The sequence below is a fragment of the Cucumis sativus genome, chromosome 4, assembly GCF_000004075.3.
Source record: "Cucumis sativus cultivar 9930 chromosome 4, Cucumber_9930_V3, whole genome shotgun sequence".
In the NCBI taxonomy this organism is placed as follows: Eukaryota; Viridiplantae; Streptophyta; class Magnoliopsida; order Cucurbitales; family Cucurbitaceae; genus Cucumis; species Cucumis sativus.
This window is the reverse complement of record NC_026658.2, coordinates 8,157,227-8,174,073: the sequence shown is the minus strand read 5'-3', so window position 1 is coordinate 8,174,073 and position 16,847 is coordinate 8,157,227. Positions and strand designations below refer to the sequence as shown.

At 35.5% G+C, this 16,847-nt stretch overlaps 1 protein-coding gene across 2 annotated transcripts; it reads left to right on the top strand.

Moving 5' to 3' along the window:
• The first annotated feature begins 411 nt into the window (after positions 1-411).
• On the top strand, positions 412-12,059 carry LOC101216062. Of its 2 annotated transcripts, XM_031884344.1 has the most exons (8): positions 412-677; positions 745-839; positions 1,798-1,979; positions 2,409-2,459; positions 8,958-9,235; positions 11,132-11,257; positions 11,363-11,428; positions 11,708-12,059. In XM_031884344.1, the coding sequence occupies exons 3-8, from the start codon at positions 1,817-1,819 to the stop codon at positions 11,786-11,788; spliced, it is 765 nt and encodes a 254-aa protein (XP_031740204.1). In that variant the 5' UTR covers positions 412-677; positions 745-839; positions 1,798-1,816; the 3' UTR covers positions 11,789-12,059. The 2 variants fall into 2 exon arrangements, with proteins under 2 accessions (XP_031740204.1, XP_004137254.1); XM_004137206.3 differs by lacking the exon at positions 745-839 and having other exon boundaries at positions 414-677.
• The last annotated feature ends 4,788 nt before the right edge of the window (positions 12,060-16,847 follow it).

Below are 16,847 nucleotides of genomic sequence, written 5' to 3'. Positions count from 1 at the left end.
CTATCAAAATGCTGATTTTGCAAGTGGTTGCCTTAGTTGTTTTAATTTGTGTTAACAAAAGGGAACATTTTGTGGATTGGAGAAATACTTCATTTATCTTACTACTGTGCATTGTGATTTATTGAGAATAGATTATCTAAATATAAGGGAACCTACATTTATCGACAAGATATTAACAATTTCAAATAAATTTATCATTATACTGACGATAGAAATGTTTTCAATTATTTTTCGTAACGAGATATTAACGATTTGAGTTGAGAATAGTTTTTCAAACACTGTTTTAAGTGGAAGGACATTTTTGAAACAGATTTTAATTCAAAACCAAGTATAAACGATTTTTGAACACATCTTTAAAGTTTGAGAATACTGTTGAAACGAAAGAATTGCAAAGTTGAGGGTATTTTATAATTTAGCCCCGCCAAAAAATATGGCAAATTTCCAAAATTTTTGTTCGTGAGTAAAAGAGAAGAGGCACTCAAGCCTAAACCCTAAACCCGGTGTTTACTGTCTCCTCCCCTTTGAACGGCAGCACCTCGTGGATGCTGTGCTCCAGCAGTTCGGACCCACACGATTCAGCCGTAACGCTCCTTCCCTTTTCTTTTTCCTCTTCACGTCCAGACCTTCCACGGGCGGTGCAGCTTTCGGCGACCATACATTTTCCTCATTCCGACGAGGTTTGGCACTTTGCTAAATTGACTTTACTGTTGAATTTCCTACTCCCTGACGGCTGCAATTATGCAGGGTTAAGATTATCTGAACGCTAGACACTGAGGTCTGGGAGCTTTTTGGCAGAAGATAAAAATCCCGTTTTAAAACCCTTTCAAACTCGTTTTAAGGTGTTTATATCAGTCCCTAACAATTGTTTGTAAATTTAGATTAGTTTCGGACTCTTTCGAACAACCGACACACGGGTTTTTTTTGGCTTTTTGGTAACGTGGTGTTGCTAACTATAAGCTTTAAGCCCTTTTTCTAACTCGTTTTAATTGCTGTAAATTAGTTTATAACGCTTGGAAGCTCTCCGCTTGTAGTTCGAGACTAATTTGGAGTGTTCAAATTAAGGTTTAATGTTGGAAATGTGTGGATAAGTATATGGCATATGATGAGAGCATGACTTAGAATCATGCTGATGGATTTATGCATTTTGGTGAAATTATGTGAGAAAGAGGTTAAGAGAACCTTGGACATTTTCGAAGGAAAGTTGGGTGAGTATCAGTTTTTGTCTCCAATAAAATGATTGAGGTGTGATAACTCGTTGTTGGATTTAGAGGACCATTGATGCCCTGGATAAAAATGGCCGAGGGTCTGTGTAAGGAATCTAGATGGACACGTATTTGTGTTCTCGACGAAGAAGGACAATATGTAGTCAAGTCATTAGATACCTTGAATAAAACTAGTCAAGGGGCGCTGCACAGGAGGCCTTGAGTAGGTGCAGCATTGAATGTTGAGTGATATAAATAATGTTGAGAGGCGGTGAATATAAGCAGCGACGTGTAGTTGTATCTCAAAGGAATTGGTATCATATAGCTTTGTGAGGGGTAAACATGGCTGTCGAGTGAGCTTGAGTGGCCAGTGGGCATTGCATGATATGTTGATTTATTTACTTTCCATGTAAAATTGTCTGCCCCCTGTATTCTTTCATCTTTTTCTTGACAAAAGTTTGCTAATGCAGTAAAAGAGAATTTAAGTCATTTCTATTATTGAGTCAATGTAAATGATTCCTCCAAAGTGATCCTCTGTATTTAAGCCAGAGATACATGTGGTATACGTTATGATTAATTGTTGTTTCTGCCTCAGTTTCACTAAAAGACTAGAAATGATAAAGAGGAGATTCTACAGGCTTGAACATGGGGATAACGACAATGCTTCAGATTCATCCGTGTCATCATCTGACTCTGAACCAGATGCATATGTAGAAGAATCACAAGATGATGTAGAAGTTCAAGAAGATGATGATGAATCCTGCTCTACCTCATCTGGTTTTACATCTTTATACCATAATTTCTCATGGAATGCTAATAAGCTCAATTTCACACTTATTAGGAGACTTATGCATATCTCTATATTTTCTGTAGTTCTGTACTAGTTTTAGTTTTTGTACCTATCATACATACTAATCTATTTAGAATGTTCTAGTCAGAAAATTTATTGTTCTGCATTGCTGTCTGTTTATTTTATCCTCCTGCCTACAGCAAATGAAAGGTAAACATATAATTTCTAGTATAGCTAAGTATATTGAAGATAACATTTAGTTCATATTTCTAGATTCTTTAATTGGAGAAGAATATTCTACATGACTACTATGCAAGACAAATTTAACGCAGGCTTGCACAGATGCACTGCTACAAGTGATGCACACACTTGTATTAATTAATTATCGACTATTTATCAATATTTTCTCATTTCAGGGTATGAAAGCGAGGATAGCTCTGTTAATGAAGTTGATGTTGACTCGTCAGGTTTTTCTTTCTTGTCTATTAAATCATTATTGCTTTGAATAAAGTGTTGCTTCTTCTAGTCAACAGTTGACATTGTGGTGCACACAAAACTCAAAGAAAATTCTTCAATATTATTAATGAATTCAAATGGCTCATTACTGCCTTATTTATAGCCTTTTACAGAAGGATTAGTAACTAAGGTGTTTTTACACGCTGGTGGGTAAAACGTTACATACTTTTTACCAAGGGTAAAAAGAAGTTAAAAGAAAAGTCATAAACTTAAAGAACCAGACGAGAATCTGACAAGAACACTTGATCTAGCGTAAGTTTATTCGAGAAATCAGGAAGATCCTTAAAAGATATTACATCAAATCCACCCTCCTAAGATTAAACTTGACCCTGAGTTTTATGTAGCGAGTTGGAATCCATCTGGTGTGTGATATGGAGTTAAGTCGGTTGAATGTAGGACTAATCCGCAATGAAGATGGAAGGTCTATTTTGTAAGCACTAGGGCCTATTTTCTCCAACATTGCTAATGGATGTGTGCATTTGTTTGCCAATTTGGAGTAAGTTCCAGCTGGGAATACTATTATTAAGTACCTATTTGAAACTCCATGGGCTTTCTTTTTGTATCTGCTGCTTTTTTATATTTTCGGTTGACTTCTTCTAGGTGATGAGTTACTTCATAGTTCATTGTGAAGTTGTTGAACTCTTTCAGCCATAGTAGTAGCCTTGGCATTGAGATCAATAGAAGAAGGGTAATTAGAGAGATCCATAGTTAAATGAGATAAGAGGATGTAAACTATTTCGAATGGTGACTTCCCTGTTGATTTGTTGCACATATGATTGAACGCGTACTTGGCTTGAGCTAAGGAGAGATCCCATTGCTTTGGTTTGTCTCCGCTTAAGCAACACATGAGGTTTCCAAGAGTGCGGTTGGTGACTTCTGTTTGGCCATCTGAGGATGGCTTGAAGTGCTAAAGAGGAGATTGGTTCCAAACTTCTTCCATTGGGAATGCCAAAAGAAGCTCATAAACTTTACGTCTCTATCTGAAATAATAGACTTAAGCATACCATGGAGTATTAACAATCTCACGATAAAAAAAATGTTAGCAACTTTAAGAGCATCATTAGTTTTTTTACAAGGTGGAAAATGTGCCATTTTACTGAAACAATTGACTACCAAAATTGAGTAAAAAAATCTCTTTGAGTTTGAGGTTGCTAGTACAAAATCCATCGATAAGTCTTCCTAAATAGAAGTAGGTATAGGTAAAGGAGAATATAAGCTGGTATTTTGAGAGAAGCTTTTTGAGGTTTTACATATGAAACATCTCTTAACAAAGTTATTTACATCCTTTCTTAATTGGGGCCAGATTTTTTTTGAGGAAAGAGTTAAAAATGTTTAGTCTTGTCCAAAGTGGCCCGCTAATCCACTGACATGTTTTTCTTTTAAAAGGGCTTGTCTTAATGATGTGTGAGGAATGCAGAGAAGATTCCTTTTGAAGAGAAAACGATCTAAGATATGAAAGTCTTTGCAAGTGAAGTGATTGGAATATCTATACCAAATATCTTCTAAATTAGGATCATTTCCATAAGAGTTAGGAAGGGAACGAATGCAATGATTTTTCCACGAAGGAGGGTAAGAAGTTACTTTTTCTACTTAGGGCGTCAACTACTTCATTTGCCTTACCCGATGTGTGTTTGATGATGAAGTCAAATCTTTGAATGAATTGGAGCCATCAGGGATGAACTCCGCTGCATGCAGAGGACGATGCAACTGAAGCTCCCTTCTTTTCTCAATTATGGTGAAAATGTCCTTGTATTTTTCTTCATTATTATTGAAGGATTTAGCAATAGCTTCCTTAGCTCTATCCATAGCCTCCTATATTCTTACCTGCCATCACATTTGCTGAGGCACTATCTGTAACTACTTGTACAACATTTGCTTCTCCAATACGGTCTACAAAATTGTCAAGTAACTCGAACATCTTCTTTCCATCTTTCACATAAGATGAAGCATTGATGGACTCAATAAACATGGTGCCTTTAGGACTGTTAACTAAAAAGTTAATTAATGTCCTATTTCTTCTATCGGTCCATCCATCAGCCATAACAGTTCATCCAACCTTGGCCCACTCTGCCTTATGGCTACTCATCAACTCATTTGTTGCTTCTAATTCCTTCTTCAAACATGGAACTCTTAACTCATGATAAGATGGTGGTTTCAATCCAAGATCGAATTGCCCAATTGACTCAATCATAGGGGCAAAACTATCATATGTGCAAGCATTCAAAGGCACTCCTGCATCATAAAACCATCGATCAATTCTTTGGATGGTGTGCTCTCTCATTTCCTTCTTGTATGCCACATTCAACGAAGTTTGTTTTCCTTTGTCCTTTCTATTTTGAACCACGGTTTCTGGGTTGGGAGTAAAAAAGGCATCCATTGGACCCTTTTGCCTTGGCTTCTTCAAGCTCGGGCCACTTGGTGTTGCTCTATTGTTTACACTAACACTCCCTTCATCTTCATCCTCGATACCGTAATCTTCTACATCAATGTCCAGAATCAGATTTTTTTGTTCTTTAATCTCTTTTTTCTTGGACATGTACTCTTTAATTTCTTCCTTCACGTGATCTGGACATTTTGTACAGGCGATGACATTTCTATAATCACCAACGAGGTGTTATTTCATTCTATATACCCCTCCTTTTGTTACTTTTGAACGAAATCCACAGAAAAACGTATTTATATCTTGGTCATTATGCAATTGACCATATTTCCATGCCGGATCTTTTCTCGAACTTTCATCAGCATCTATGATCTAAGTTATCAAAATAATTATTCACAAATTATTTTTTAAAATTAACAAAAAAAAGAAAAAATATCAATATTTTATAAGAAAAAACAGCTGCTATTTAAATCTGCTGTTGTAGTTTTTTTTAGAGAAAAAACAGCATCTGTGTTAAAAAGAAAAAAAAGACAGAAGCTAGCTAAATCTGCTGTTTTAGTTTTTTTTTAAAAGAAAAAACAGCAGCTGTGTTAAAAAGAAAAAAAAACAAAAGGTATTTATGCTATTTGTGTTAAAAAGAAAAAAAAAAGTCAAGGTATTTGTTGAAGAAGAAGAAACCTTTCCGTTTTGTGTGAAGAAGAAGAAGGGTGGCCGGTGATTTTGGGAAGCTTCCTTATCTTCTCTTTTCCTCTGTTTTTGCACCAAAAAACAGAGTAATGGCAGCACCAAATTGATTTGTTGAAGAAGAAGAAATCTTGACGTTTTGTGTGAAGAAGAAGGGTGGCCGGTGGACCTTACCTTGCCGAAGAGATTTGTTGAAGGTCGGCGCCGGCGATAGAGTTTCTTTGAAGCAGAAGCGAAAAGGAACGGAAATAGATGAAGAGTCGTTCGTTAAAGAAAATTTGCGTGTGGGAGGAGAAGGGTGAAGGGTTGTTTCTTCAATTTCACGTAATAGGTTTAAAAAACCTATATAATAATATTTTTTTTTTATAATTAAAGCCCAGCCCATTAGTTATAAAAAAAGCCCATGCCTAATGCGACTTGAGCCTAGACGCGCCTGAAGGGAGGCACGCGCCTAAGCCGGGCTTTTCAGAAATCGCTTCGCTTCTTCACAAATAAGCTCCAAGTGGGTCCTTGAGCCTAGGCGTGCGCCTTAGTGGGTGCCTTGAGCCTAGGCGTGCGCCTTAGTGGGCTTTTTAAAACACTGGTCATTAGGCCTAGGAATGGGCTCATTCGGTAGTGTGGAAGATTGGGTAAAGAACTCCCTGATCTGAGATCAATTTGGTGCTGAATAATAGGTAAAGGAGGTAAAGAGGATGGGTTTTGTGTTAGAAGTGGGAATTCTCTCAAAGAGATTGGTTATTAATGGACTAAGTGTTGTGTTTTTCACTTTGAGGGTTGAGTTTTTTTACCACGAAAGCCTTTTTTAAGAAGGTTAGTTCACTACCAGGGCATACAGTAAAGAGATTCTTATTCTTGGAAGTAGTTGTAGTTTTTGGGATCTCATTGTTGCCAATCAGAACTAACACAATCCTTTTTTCCATCCGATAAAATTCACAGGCATTCTCTTCTGTCCGTTATGGGTGGTTTGATTATCATATTGCCATGGGCGGCCTAGAAGGATATGGCACACATCCATTTTAAAACATCGCACATCACTTGGTCCTTATATGTGTATTACCTATAGAGAGGGGAATGGTACAAATTTAAGTGATTAGGTTCGTTTCCCTTTTGTATCCAACTAACCTATTATGGACTACGATATGGGGATGTTTGAGGTTAAGCTTGGGCCACAAGCTTTTTGGTGACTATGTTTTCACTACTCCCTCTATTGGTGATCACTTGACAAATTTTCCGATTGACAGTACAACTACTTCTGAAAAGGATATGTCTTTGGGGATGATATTTTGTTTTGGGATTTAGTAAAATCTTTTGTAAAACACAAGATAAATTTTCATCTTCATCCGTGTATAAAACAACAGCATCTTCTTCCTTGTCCAACAGCTCTTCTTGAACATCTTCGTTGTCATCACTTATGGCTAGCATTTTTCTTTGAGGGCATTTGTTGGAGAGGTGCCCTTGTTGGCCACAGCGAAAGCATTTGCCTAAAGAAGGACGAGAGTAAGGGTTAGCAACTTTCTTTGAAGAGTTTCCTTCTGTTAGGTTCTTTCCTCAAAAGACAATAACAATCCCAACAAAATGATAGAAACAGAGGCAGCACTCTATGATAGACTTATATTCCAATAAACAGAAAGTTCAACAAGAGATCCAAAGCAAAGTAAAGAAACAGTAAGAAATACAAACCAGTTCAGCAAGAAAGACAAAGAAAATAGCCCAGCCCTTTATGTGGCTGACGACTCCTCCCTAAAAGACATCATTCTTTTCTTTATTTCTCTCTTCCAGCTCTGTCCCCTCCTGTGTATTTACTTTCCTGCCCTTTCTTTTATACTGATGGATAATAGGAGGCCTTACAACACCCCTGGCTTCAAGATTCACCTTGTCCTCAAGGTGGAAGTTGGGGAACTGCTGTTTCATTAGATAAACTGATTCCCAAGTAGCTTCAGTTTCTGGTAGATTCTTTCATTTGATCAGCCACTCATTGGCACCAAGCTCCTTGCTCCAACAAATTCCCAGTACTGTTTCAGGGTTGAGCTACAATTCGAACTCTTCGGTCAGTTTAGGGCTATTGGTTGAGCTTGCTGTTGTTGCCCTAACTTTCGTTTTCAATTGAGAAACGTGAAACACATTATGTACGGCAGCTTCGAGAGGGAGCTTCAAACGATATGCCACTTCATCAATCTTTTCAATTATTTAATACAGCCCATAGAACTTCGGTGCCAACTTTTCACTTCTCTTTCTTGCAAGAGAGCGTTGCCTATAGGGTTTCAATTTCAGATAGACAGCATCTCCCACCTCAAACTGCACCTCTCTTCTTTTTAGATCAACAAATTTCTTCATTCTATTTTGAGCCACGTTCATATTTTCTTTTAGAGCATTCAGAGATAAATCCGTTTCTTTGAGCATTTGTTCAACTTCATTATTCCGTGATTTCCTTTCTCCATATGAAATCAGTGGAGGTGGAGGTCTACCAAAGACAAGTTGGAAAGGAGTGGATTTTGTGGTAGCATGGAAGGTGGTGTTATACCAAAGTTCAGCCTACGGAATAAACATGTGCCATTTTGTGGGTTGTTCATTGTAGTAACACGTTAGGTAAGTCTCAAGGCAACGGTTAACTCTCTCAGTTTGTCCATCTGTTTGGGGATGGAAAGCTGTGCTTCTCTTCAAGGAGGTGCCCATAGGGGAAAAATGTTCCTTCCAGAAGTTACTTAGAAATTTTTTGTCTCGGTCATGATGGATTTTTGGTACCCCATGTTTCCTTATCACTTTATCAATAAAGACTTCAGCAACTTGTTTCGCCGAGAAGGGGTGTCTCAATGTCACAAAGTAGGCACATTTGCTTAGCCTATCCATCACAACCATTATTGCATTCACATTTCCAGCCGTTGGTAGTCCTTCCACAAAATCCATGGACCAATCTTCAAGCATGAGTTCTGGTATAGGAATAGGTTGAAGTAACCCTGCTGGTAAGGTTGATTCCGTTTTGTTTCTTTGACATATGTTGCATTGCTCCACATAATTCTTAATATCTTTTTTCATCCTATCCCAATAAAGTTCTCCACTCATGCGTTTCTCTGGACTTTTTTTGTGTTTGTTTTGCCTTTGGACATTACTCCTTTGATATGGGTTTTAGCTTGGTTCCACCAAGTTGAGATGTCCAGGTGCATCCCTAATCCATGGTTACATGCTCATTGTATAATTCTCTTGTACTAGTAGCTTCTGTCTCATTATTATTATATTAATATTAATAAAGAGGCGGTCTCCTCTTCAAGAAAACAACTGAAGTTATTTCTTAAACATTATGATATCTTTTGAATTGAAGATTTATTTTGGTTTCATAGTATGCATTTGTTTATGATGTTTGACATCCATTTTATTCTTTGTATCTCAGGTTGTCCAAGTACCGAAGATGATCCTGACGTTGGAAAAGAAATTCAATCTCGTACTGGGACTCAGGTACCTGATGAAATCCCTTCAGATATGCAGTTGCCTGATGAATGCCCTTCGGGAACACTGGACCTTCATTCAGATATTTTATCCACAAAGGCATCATTACCAGCTGATACTCCAGTGTGCGTCCTGAAATGCAAATCTGTTTTTAAGTGCAAGTTATGCCCTAGAGTTGTCTGTTTGAATGAGGAGACATTGAAGGCTCATCTTAAATCCAAGGTATATGCGTCATGCGTGATTACTTTCTCTTATTAAGCCTAATTAGTTAGCTTTTATTTATCTATAAGTTTTTCTAGATTGTGGAGTCTACTGAATGCTTTTTGCAGTTTTGTTATTAGATATAATAATTGCTCTTCCTTTTCACTTATTATTATTTTGCAATTTTTAGTTTTAAATTTTTAATAAGATGTGTATAATTTTTTTAGGCGCCATCAATATGATAGAACACCAATAAGATGTGTTCTTATTCAATTGATATAAACCTTACTATCACAGAGAAGAATTGATGAATATCAATTGTGATGAAATTATAGAAATGAACTAAGAACAAGTACTACCCTCTCTGCCTATCCCCACTCTCAAGTAAGAGTGCAGAAAAACTACCCACAAAACTGACCTCCCATTTCTTCCCTCCCCAACTTTCTATTTATAATCATCTAACTGCCTACATATCTAATTATCCTTATACCCCTGCCCTATATTAATCTAGGTATCTAACATTACCCGGGCCTTCAAAAACACCTTGTCCTCAAGGTGTGCTTACAAATATGATTAAAAAATTGACCTTTTTTTCTTCTCCTAATTACCAACCATTCCCAATGATATGCTCTTCAAGTTTGAGAAAGAAAACTTTCCTCTCAGCTTCATAAACTCTTGGCTCCAATAAGGCCGATTGACTTTAGCCCATAACCCAAAATTTCCTTCAGCTTCATAAACTCGTCGGCGTTTTTCCTCCTTCGACTGTGCTCTTCATCACCAGCTTATGACTCGCCGATGCTTTGATTCTTCTACTCACTGTCAATTCTTCCTTCAGCATTTCAACGCACTTTAACAACCGCTGTTGGTTTTCCTCCGTTTGAACCTCCAACCGATCAATTCTCTTTGTCAAGGACCTCAAAGTTTCTTCGATTGTCGGTAATTTTTGGAGTTCTACTCGTATGCCAGAGATTTTTTGTTCCACTGCTTCAAATCTTTCTTCGTCTTCGCCATTTCCTTCTGTTTTCCCAGGTTTGATGATCTGATACCAATTTGATAGAACACCAGTAAGACGTTTTCTTATTCAATTGATACAAACCTCACTATTACATGGAAGAATTGATGAATGTCACTTTTGAGATGAAAATACAAAAATTAACTAAGAACAAGTAGTACCCTCTCTGACTATCCTCTCTCAAGGAAGAGCGCAGAAAAGCTACCCACAAAAATGATCTCCCCTTTCTTCCCTCCCCAACTTTCTATTTATAACCATCTAACTGCCTACATATCTAATTACCCCTATACCCCTGCCCTATACTAATCTAGGTATCTAACACAATATTTGATTGGTCTATACGAGACAAATTTTGTCTAGTAACTAATGTGGATGCAATGACCATCATGCTCGAGCAACCAATCCCAAAAGTTAAGTTCGCATTTTCTGATTGCATGTAATTAAACCTGTACACTGATGTTGATATGACTGGAAAAAGTGGGTAGTCCAATCGCCATCTACCTTCAATTTATCATATTCAATCCTTTGTGATACGTAGTATTGAATCCCTACCTAATTGAATATTAACAGTGAATCTCAAAGTTGTGATTATTCTCTTATACTAAAATATCACCAAGTTACGCAAATTTTTAACGCTAGTTTTAAAATGTATATGTTAATAATATGTCCCTGGCATGTCTGCCAGGCCTTTTGTCCATGCTATAAATTTTAGATAACATGTCACTGAAGCATCTACTTTAAAAACCATGTTCATAGCTTTGGCACAATAGTTTAATATATGACAAGCACTAGTTTAACTTTTGTTTCCTCGTAGAAAGTTGTTATCCAAATTTAAGAGAGTTTTCTATGCGGTGGCTCGTAAAATGACCCATTTTTCATCTGTTTATTTTTCTAAAATGATGCAGAGACACGCTCGTTCTGAGAAATTACTGAATGAAGGCAGGCTGAAAATTATGCTCAACAACAGTGGAGAGATTGAAAATCCTGAAAGTTTGACTGAGTCACCTCCTCGACTTCCTGCTTTTCCACCGGTTAATACTCATCAATATTGTGATACAGGCTGATACTGAAAGCCTGTACGATGTACTTTATTCATGGTGAATCTTATAACTCATGAATCTTTTAAATCTCTGCAGGAACATCGTCGAAGGAAAAACAAATCGCGACAAAGTAATGGATCACAGGCAAAGAGGTCAAGCAAGGTACTCAGCTTTGAACTTAAATTGAGTTTGGGATGACTATTAAAAAAGAATGCAAAACCCTTCTCTACAGTATAGTGTAACTAGAAGTGTTAAAAGTTTTGGGGAAAAAATCAATTTACTACCGTTAAACATTGGAGATGTAGCACTTATTATGATGTGAACTCTAGACAAATTATGGAGTCTTTTGAAGATATATTAAAATTATGGAGAACTTGATTGGAGTTTCAACTCACAGAAAAACCATGGTGTCTCAGTTATGTTGTTTTTTACAATTTGCAGAAACAAAAGAAGCATTCGAATGGTAGTCAAATGAGAGGATCAACAAAGAACCTACCGAAGAAAAGACGCAAAATTGAGTAACTGAACATCGGTCATTATGCTGGCCAACTAAAGATTGTTCTGTCTCATGAAATGTAGTGATAGTGAAAGTGTATGTTATGATTCCCCTTTTTCAAATATTTTCTTTTAACTTTATTACTACAAAATGAAATCAGTAATTCCGCTTTTCATAGTGTGTTCGCTGACTAATTCTTGTAAGGTGTGAAATTTTGTTGGGTTCAGAATGAGACACTATCCTTGCCTTGTTTGCATTTTGTTTAGCAAAATTACCCATCTTCTCTTTGTTTTATAATTTTCTTCATTGCTATCCTATGTTGTTATTTAAGTTATTTGAGGTTTAATTTGATAATCATTTGCATTTTAGTTTTAATTTTTTAATTTTTGTTTTAATTTTTAAAAATTAAGCTTGAGAGCACGACTCTATTTAACAATCAAATAATAATTTGATTGTTACAATTGGGATGAGAATAAAATTGTTGGAAATTAAGAATGTTTGGAAATAATCTCAAAAACAATTATTTAACAATCAAATAATAACTTTAATTAAATTATTAATCATTAGCTTTTGTAAATTGAGTAACTTGATAGGATAAATTTGATAAATGCGTATAATGATGATGTATTAATCAATGAAATAATCAATAAATTCTAGTGGATCAATGATTAACTAATTATAAAATTATTAGAAAATAAATTTATATTACATTACCCATAATGATCATTAGTTAACTTCAAATATAATTAATGAATTACCAGTTTTATTGCATTGATTCTTTACCATTTATTTAAAAATGAGTATGAGTATATATGTGTATATATAAACTAATTTATTAAATTAAAATGAAAATAAAGTATATATTGATTTATGATTTAGAGTAGTTGAATGCATACACTATCATTTAAATTTTAATGTAATTTATAACCATAAATTTAATTTTCATATAATTAATTATAAGAGTTTTTTTTTTATAAATATAATAAATCAATAAAATATTTATGGAACAATTTTGATAACGGAAAAAGTCCACAAGCTCATAATGAGAAATACCAAAAATACCTCAGTCAATACTGTTGGAATTTATGTTATAAAACTTGTAGTTTGTTGTTGAAATTACATTTTATTCGATAAAGTGGTTATTGAGTACTTATTAGTAAAAATAGAATACCATGATCTTAAATCCAATAAATTAAGGAGGCTATCTAGTATAGACTTTAATTTTATGTAGAGACATAAACGTGGATCAAGTTGAGTATATAGTCCAAACGGTCTATAGTATATGAATAAGGTTGGACGCCTTATTCTAAGAACACTATAGATGCGATCCATTTTGTAGTTAGTATAAACGATGCGATCCTGAATTGTTCATGTAGAGACATGAAAGTGGGGGCATCCTATGTAAAGAGTTTACATAAAGATTAGAGCCATGAAATAGTCACTTTTAAGTTAAACCACCGTTGACTATATAAAAATGACTATTTCGATTATTGAAGAACTAGGTAACTTAATCTTAATCCTAAGCTAACTATGAACTTCTGTTTACACGAATTTATCTTTAGATTTGCATAGGTGAGGACAACTCAACAACGTTGGTTCAATAAGCTTTCCATTTCAAGGGAAAGATAAGATGGATGGCTAGGGGACATAGGGTGCAAGATGTAATCCACTACTACCCGCTTTAGGGTAAATAGATAAGTTGTTCCCTTAAGAACTGAATCCAAGTCTTGAACAAGGGGCCCCACCTTCTCATTGGCTCGAGAGGGATTCAGTTTATAGGTTGAACCTTAAATCAATTGTTCAATAGTGGATTAACGGGAATTACAGAGCAAGATGTAGTCTTGGGGGTAAAACAGTTTGTGAATGATTAACTTACCGATCATGGTTATATTAGATGAACAAAATTATATTTATAGTGAGGGGAGTGTAACTACAAAACTTCAGTGGAATGATCCGTTAGTTTACAAATGTTGATTAGCTCGGTCTAAAAGGGTTTAGTTAGTTAATCTCGAATCGTTGGAGTCTATGGTCTATAGGTTCATTAGGTTTTCCTGCAAGCTCATATGAAATTAACCTAAAACAATATGTTGGAATAATTCAAATTGTTCGAATTAAGTAAAGAGAGAGAAATCAACAAATATATGTGATAGAGTCGTTGATTATAAGTTTAGATAGAGGTTTATGTTTAAATGTGATTTAAACATTAAAAATATCAATACTGATTCATATTTGGAAGTTTGGAATTAAACTTTGACATTGAAAAGTCAAACTTTGATCAACTTTATATTCAAATGTGATTTAAATTTCAAAAGATGAATGCAAATTCATGCTCGATAGGTCGAAATTAGTTAAGATGGACAAAATGGTAAAATGTCAAAATGGTAAAATGTCAAAATGTTGACTTTTGACTTGAAAAAGTCAGAGTTTGACTTTGATTTGAATGGTCAAATGACCATATTGCACTTGGACTAAATTTAGTGAAAAAATTCAATATTTTGTTGGATAATTCCACTAACACTTTGTAAACCCCGAATCTTGGAAGAAAACTTAACGCCTTTGAAGTAATGAGAAGTTTAAGTATTGAAGGGAGTTGAGGATAAAAACTGTCATGGATATTGAAAAAAAAGAATTTTTTTTTTTTGTTAAGCGTTAAGGCTTAAGGGTTAGGCGTTTTTGAGGTTATTTTGGTGTTGCATATGTGGCCGAAAGGATGGAAATAACCTCTAATAAGTGTCACTAGGCGTTTTGGAGACTAATAGAAGAAAGAAAACCTCTAAATAGGTTAGTAGGCGTTTTGGACATGTCTAGGCGGTTAAGGCTTATTGCTTGTGCATTAGGCGAGAAGAGAATCTCTAAAGGAGTGTCAATGAACGAGAAAGGTTGTCACTTAAAGGTTATTTTAAGACTTGAGAGGTTAGATGAGTAAGCTTGGTGGCTTGGAGTTGGACGAGAAGCATGTCATGCGAGAAGAGCATGTCGATTAGCAATATATTGACACTAGGCGTTTTGGCTTGTCAAGGGACATTGAGCATTTTGGTTAGGCAAGATAATGAAGAGGTGAAGTCGGTGAAGTGCTTTACAAGTGTCCTTACATGCTTAATTTAGATTTCGGTTAGTAGGAGATGTCAATAAAGCTTTATGCAAGGCCCAATATAAATAGGTTAGGTCAGATGAGCATTTTTCCCATTACTTGTGCGTTTTGGCTGAAATTACTTTCAAAAGATCACATATTGAGTCCAAATTTTAGACTAGGGCTGCCGAATGAATTTGAGCAAAGAAGGTTGAGTTTGAGTTAAGGAAAGTGAGAAAGGTCAATTTTTGAATGAATTTGAGCAAGATGGACTTTCAGAGGGCTACAGAGCTCATCCTTTGAAATTTGGAGCTAGAATGTTGAGGTAAGAAAGGTAAGACGTTGTTAAGCATTAAAGTAGAAGAAATTTTCCTCAAAAGAGTTCTAGAGTTTTAGTTATATTTTTCAAAGTTGAGTTATGTTTATGGACGAAAATTTAGTTTCTAGGCAAGTTAGTGGCTGGCCGAGAATTGGGCCACTAGGTGAGATGTGTGAGACCCATTTATAATTTGAGTATAAGAATTTAAAATATGGTTAAGAGTTTTGAAATTTTGCGTTGTAGAGAAGAGTACGCATTTTGAAGTAAGACTTCCCAATAAGAAGTTGACGTTTGAATCAATTAGTGAAAATGATTGAGTGATAAAAATTTATATGATTAAGTATAAGTTTTGCGATTAAGAAGTTAGTTCGCAGTGAGGTTTTGAGAAAAAAAAGATTTGCGGTAGGACCTATAAGTATAAATGCTTACAAGAGAAAGAGTCTTCATGAAAAAAGGTTGGGTGGTTCCCAAAAGGAGTTATTGCGTTAAGACTTTCGAAAGTTGTGTTGTTAAAGCTATTCACGAAATGGAGTTAAGCGAGAAGAAAGGTTTGGCGAGAAGATGTCAAATTTGATTTGACATGGGTTAACATGTAAGATTAAAGATTTAAGCATGGCTAAGATAAATATTCATTTTACACATGTAAAGTTTTGAGTAGGAGCTGACAATTGGACAAAAATTTGAGAATGACTAATATGGGTTAAGGAATAGTATAATAGAAGATTTGGTCATTAAGTAAGCATGAATATTTTGTGAATGAGCTAAATTGTTGTCGTTTTGATCTTTCGAAAAGAAAAAGAAAAGCTAGGTGTTAAGTGTTGTGGTTGTTCCGCGAGAAGGCTACGCGAGAAAGAGAAGAGAGAAGTTTTTTTTTTTTTTTAGTAAGGATGGGTGATTGCTTTCTTTCAAAGTGTTCTTTAAAAGTATTTATATGATTTCAAGCATGTTTTACAATGTTTAAGCTTGATTTGATGACTATGATATTGGTTAAGATTAAGTTACTTAGGTCATCAAATTTAAAATAGTCAGTTTTAAATAGTAAACGGTGTTATAAAGTAAAAGTGACTATTCCATGGTCTGATCTTATACAATCACATTGCATATGACACCTCCATTCACATATCTCTACATAAATGATTTGTACAAATTGAGTTATATCCATAGTGTCCTATAACAAAGCGCCCAACCTTATTCCTACACTATAGACAATTTAAACTATACCTTGTAGTCACTCAATGTCCAATCAAGAGTAGGATGATGATTTTATTTCATCTATGAACTTACCTCTCCTACATCATCTCATACTATGCCTTCTTCTGTGCCTCTTCCTTCTAGTCCACCTATTACTCGAGTCTACTCTAGGCATCCTCCACAACGACCTTCAGACACATGTCCTCCACCACTTGTTTCTTTGACATTTGATCTAGAACCAAGTGGTGATCTTTTTGTTGCCCTTCAAAAATGTAAGTGCACTTGTACCTATCCTATTTTTTTTGTTTATTTCGTATACCTAGCTGTCTCTACCCACATATTCCTGTATTATCTCTCTTGATTCCACCTTTATACCTAACTTTGTTCATGAAACTTTATCTCGTCATGAGTGGCGTAGTGTAATGATTGAGGAGATGATTGCACTGGATGATAATGGTACTTAGGATCTAGTTGTACATCATGTAGAAAAAAAAGCTATTGGATG

Coding starts and splice junctions, on each gene's coding strand:
- LOC101216062 (XM_031884344.1), top strand. CDS start 1,817: ATGATAAAGAGGAGATTCTACAGGCTTGAACATGGGGATAACGACAAT. Junction 2,460..8,957: donor AGTTGATGTTGACTCGTCAG/GTTTTTCTTTCT, acceptor TTTGTATCTCAG/GTTGTCCAAGTACCGAAGAT. Junction 11,429..11,707: donor AGGCAAAGAGGTCAAGCAAG/GTACTCAGCTTT, acceptor TACAATTTGCAG/AAACAAAAGAAGCATTCGAA.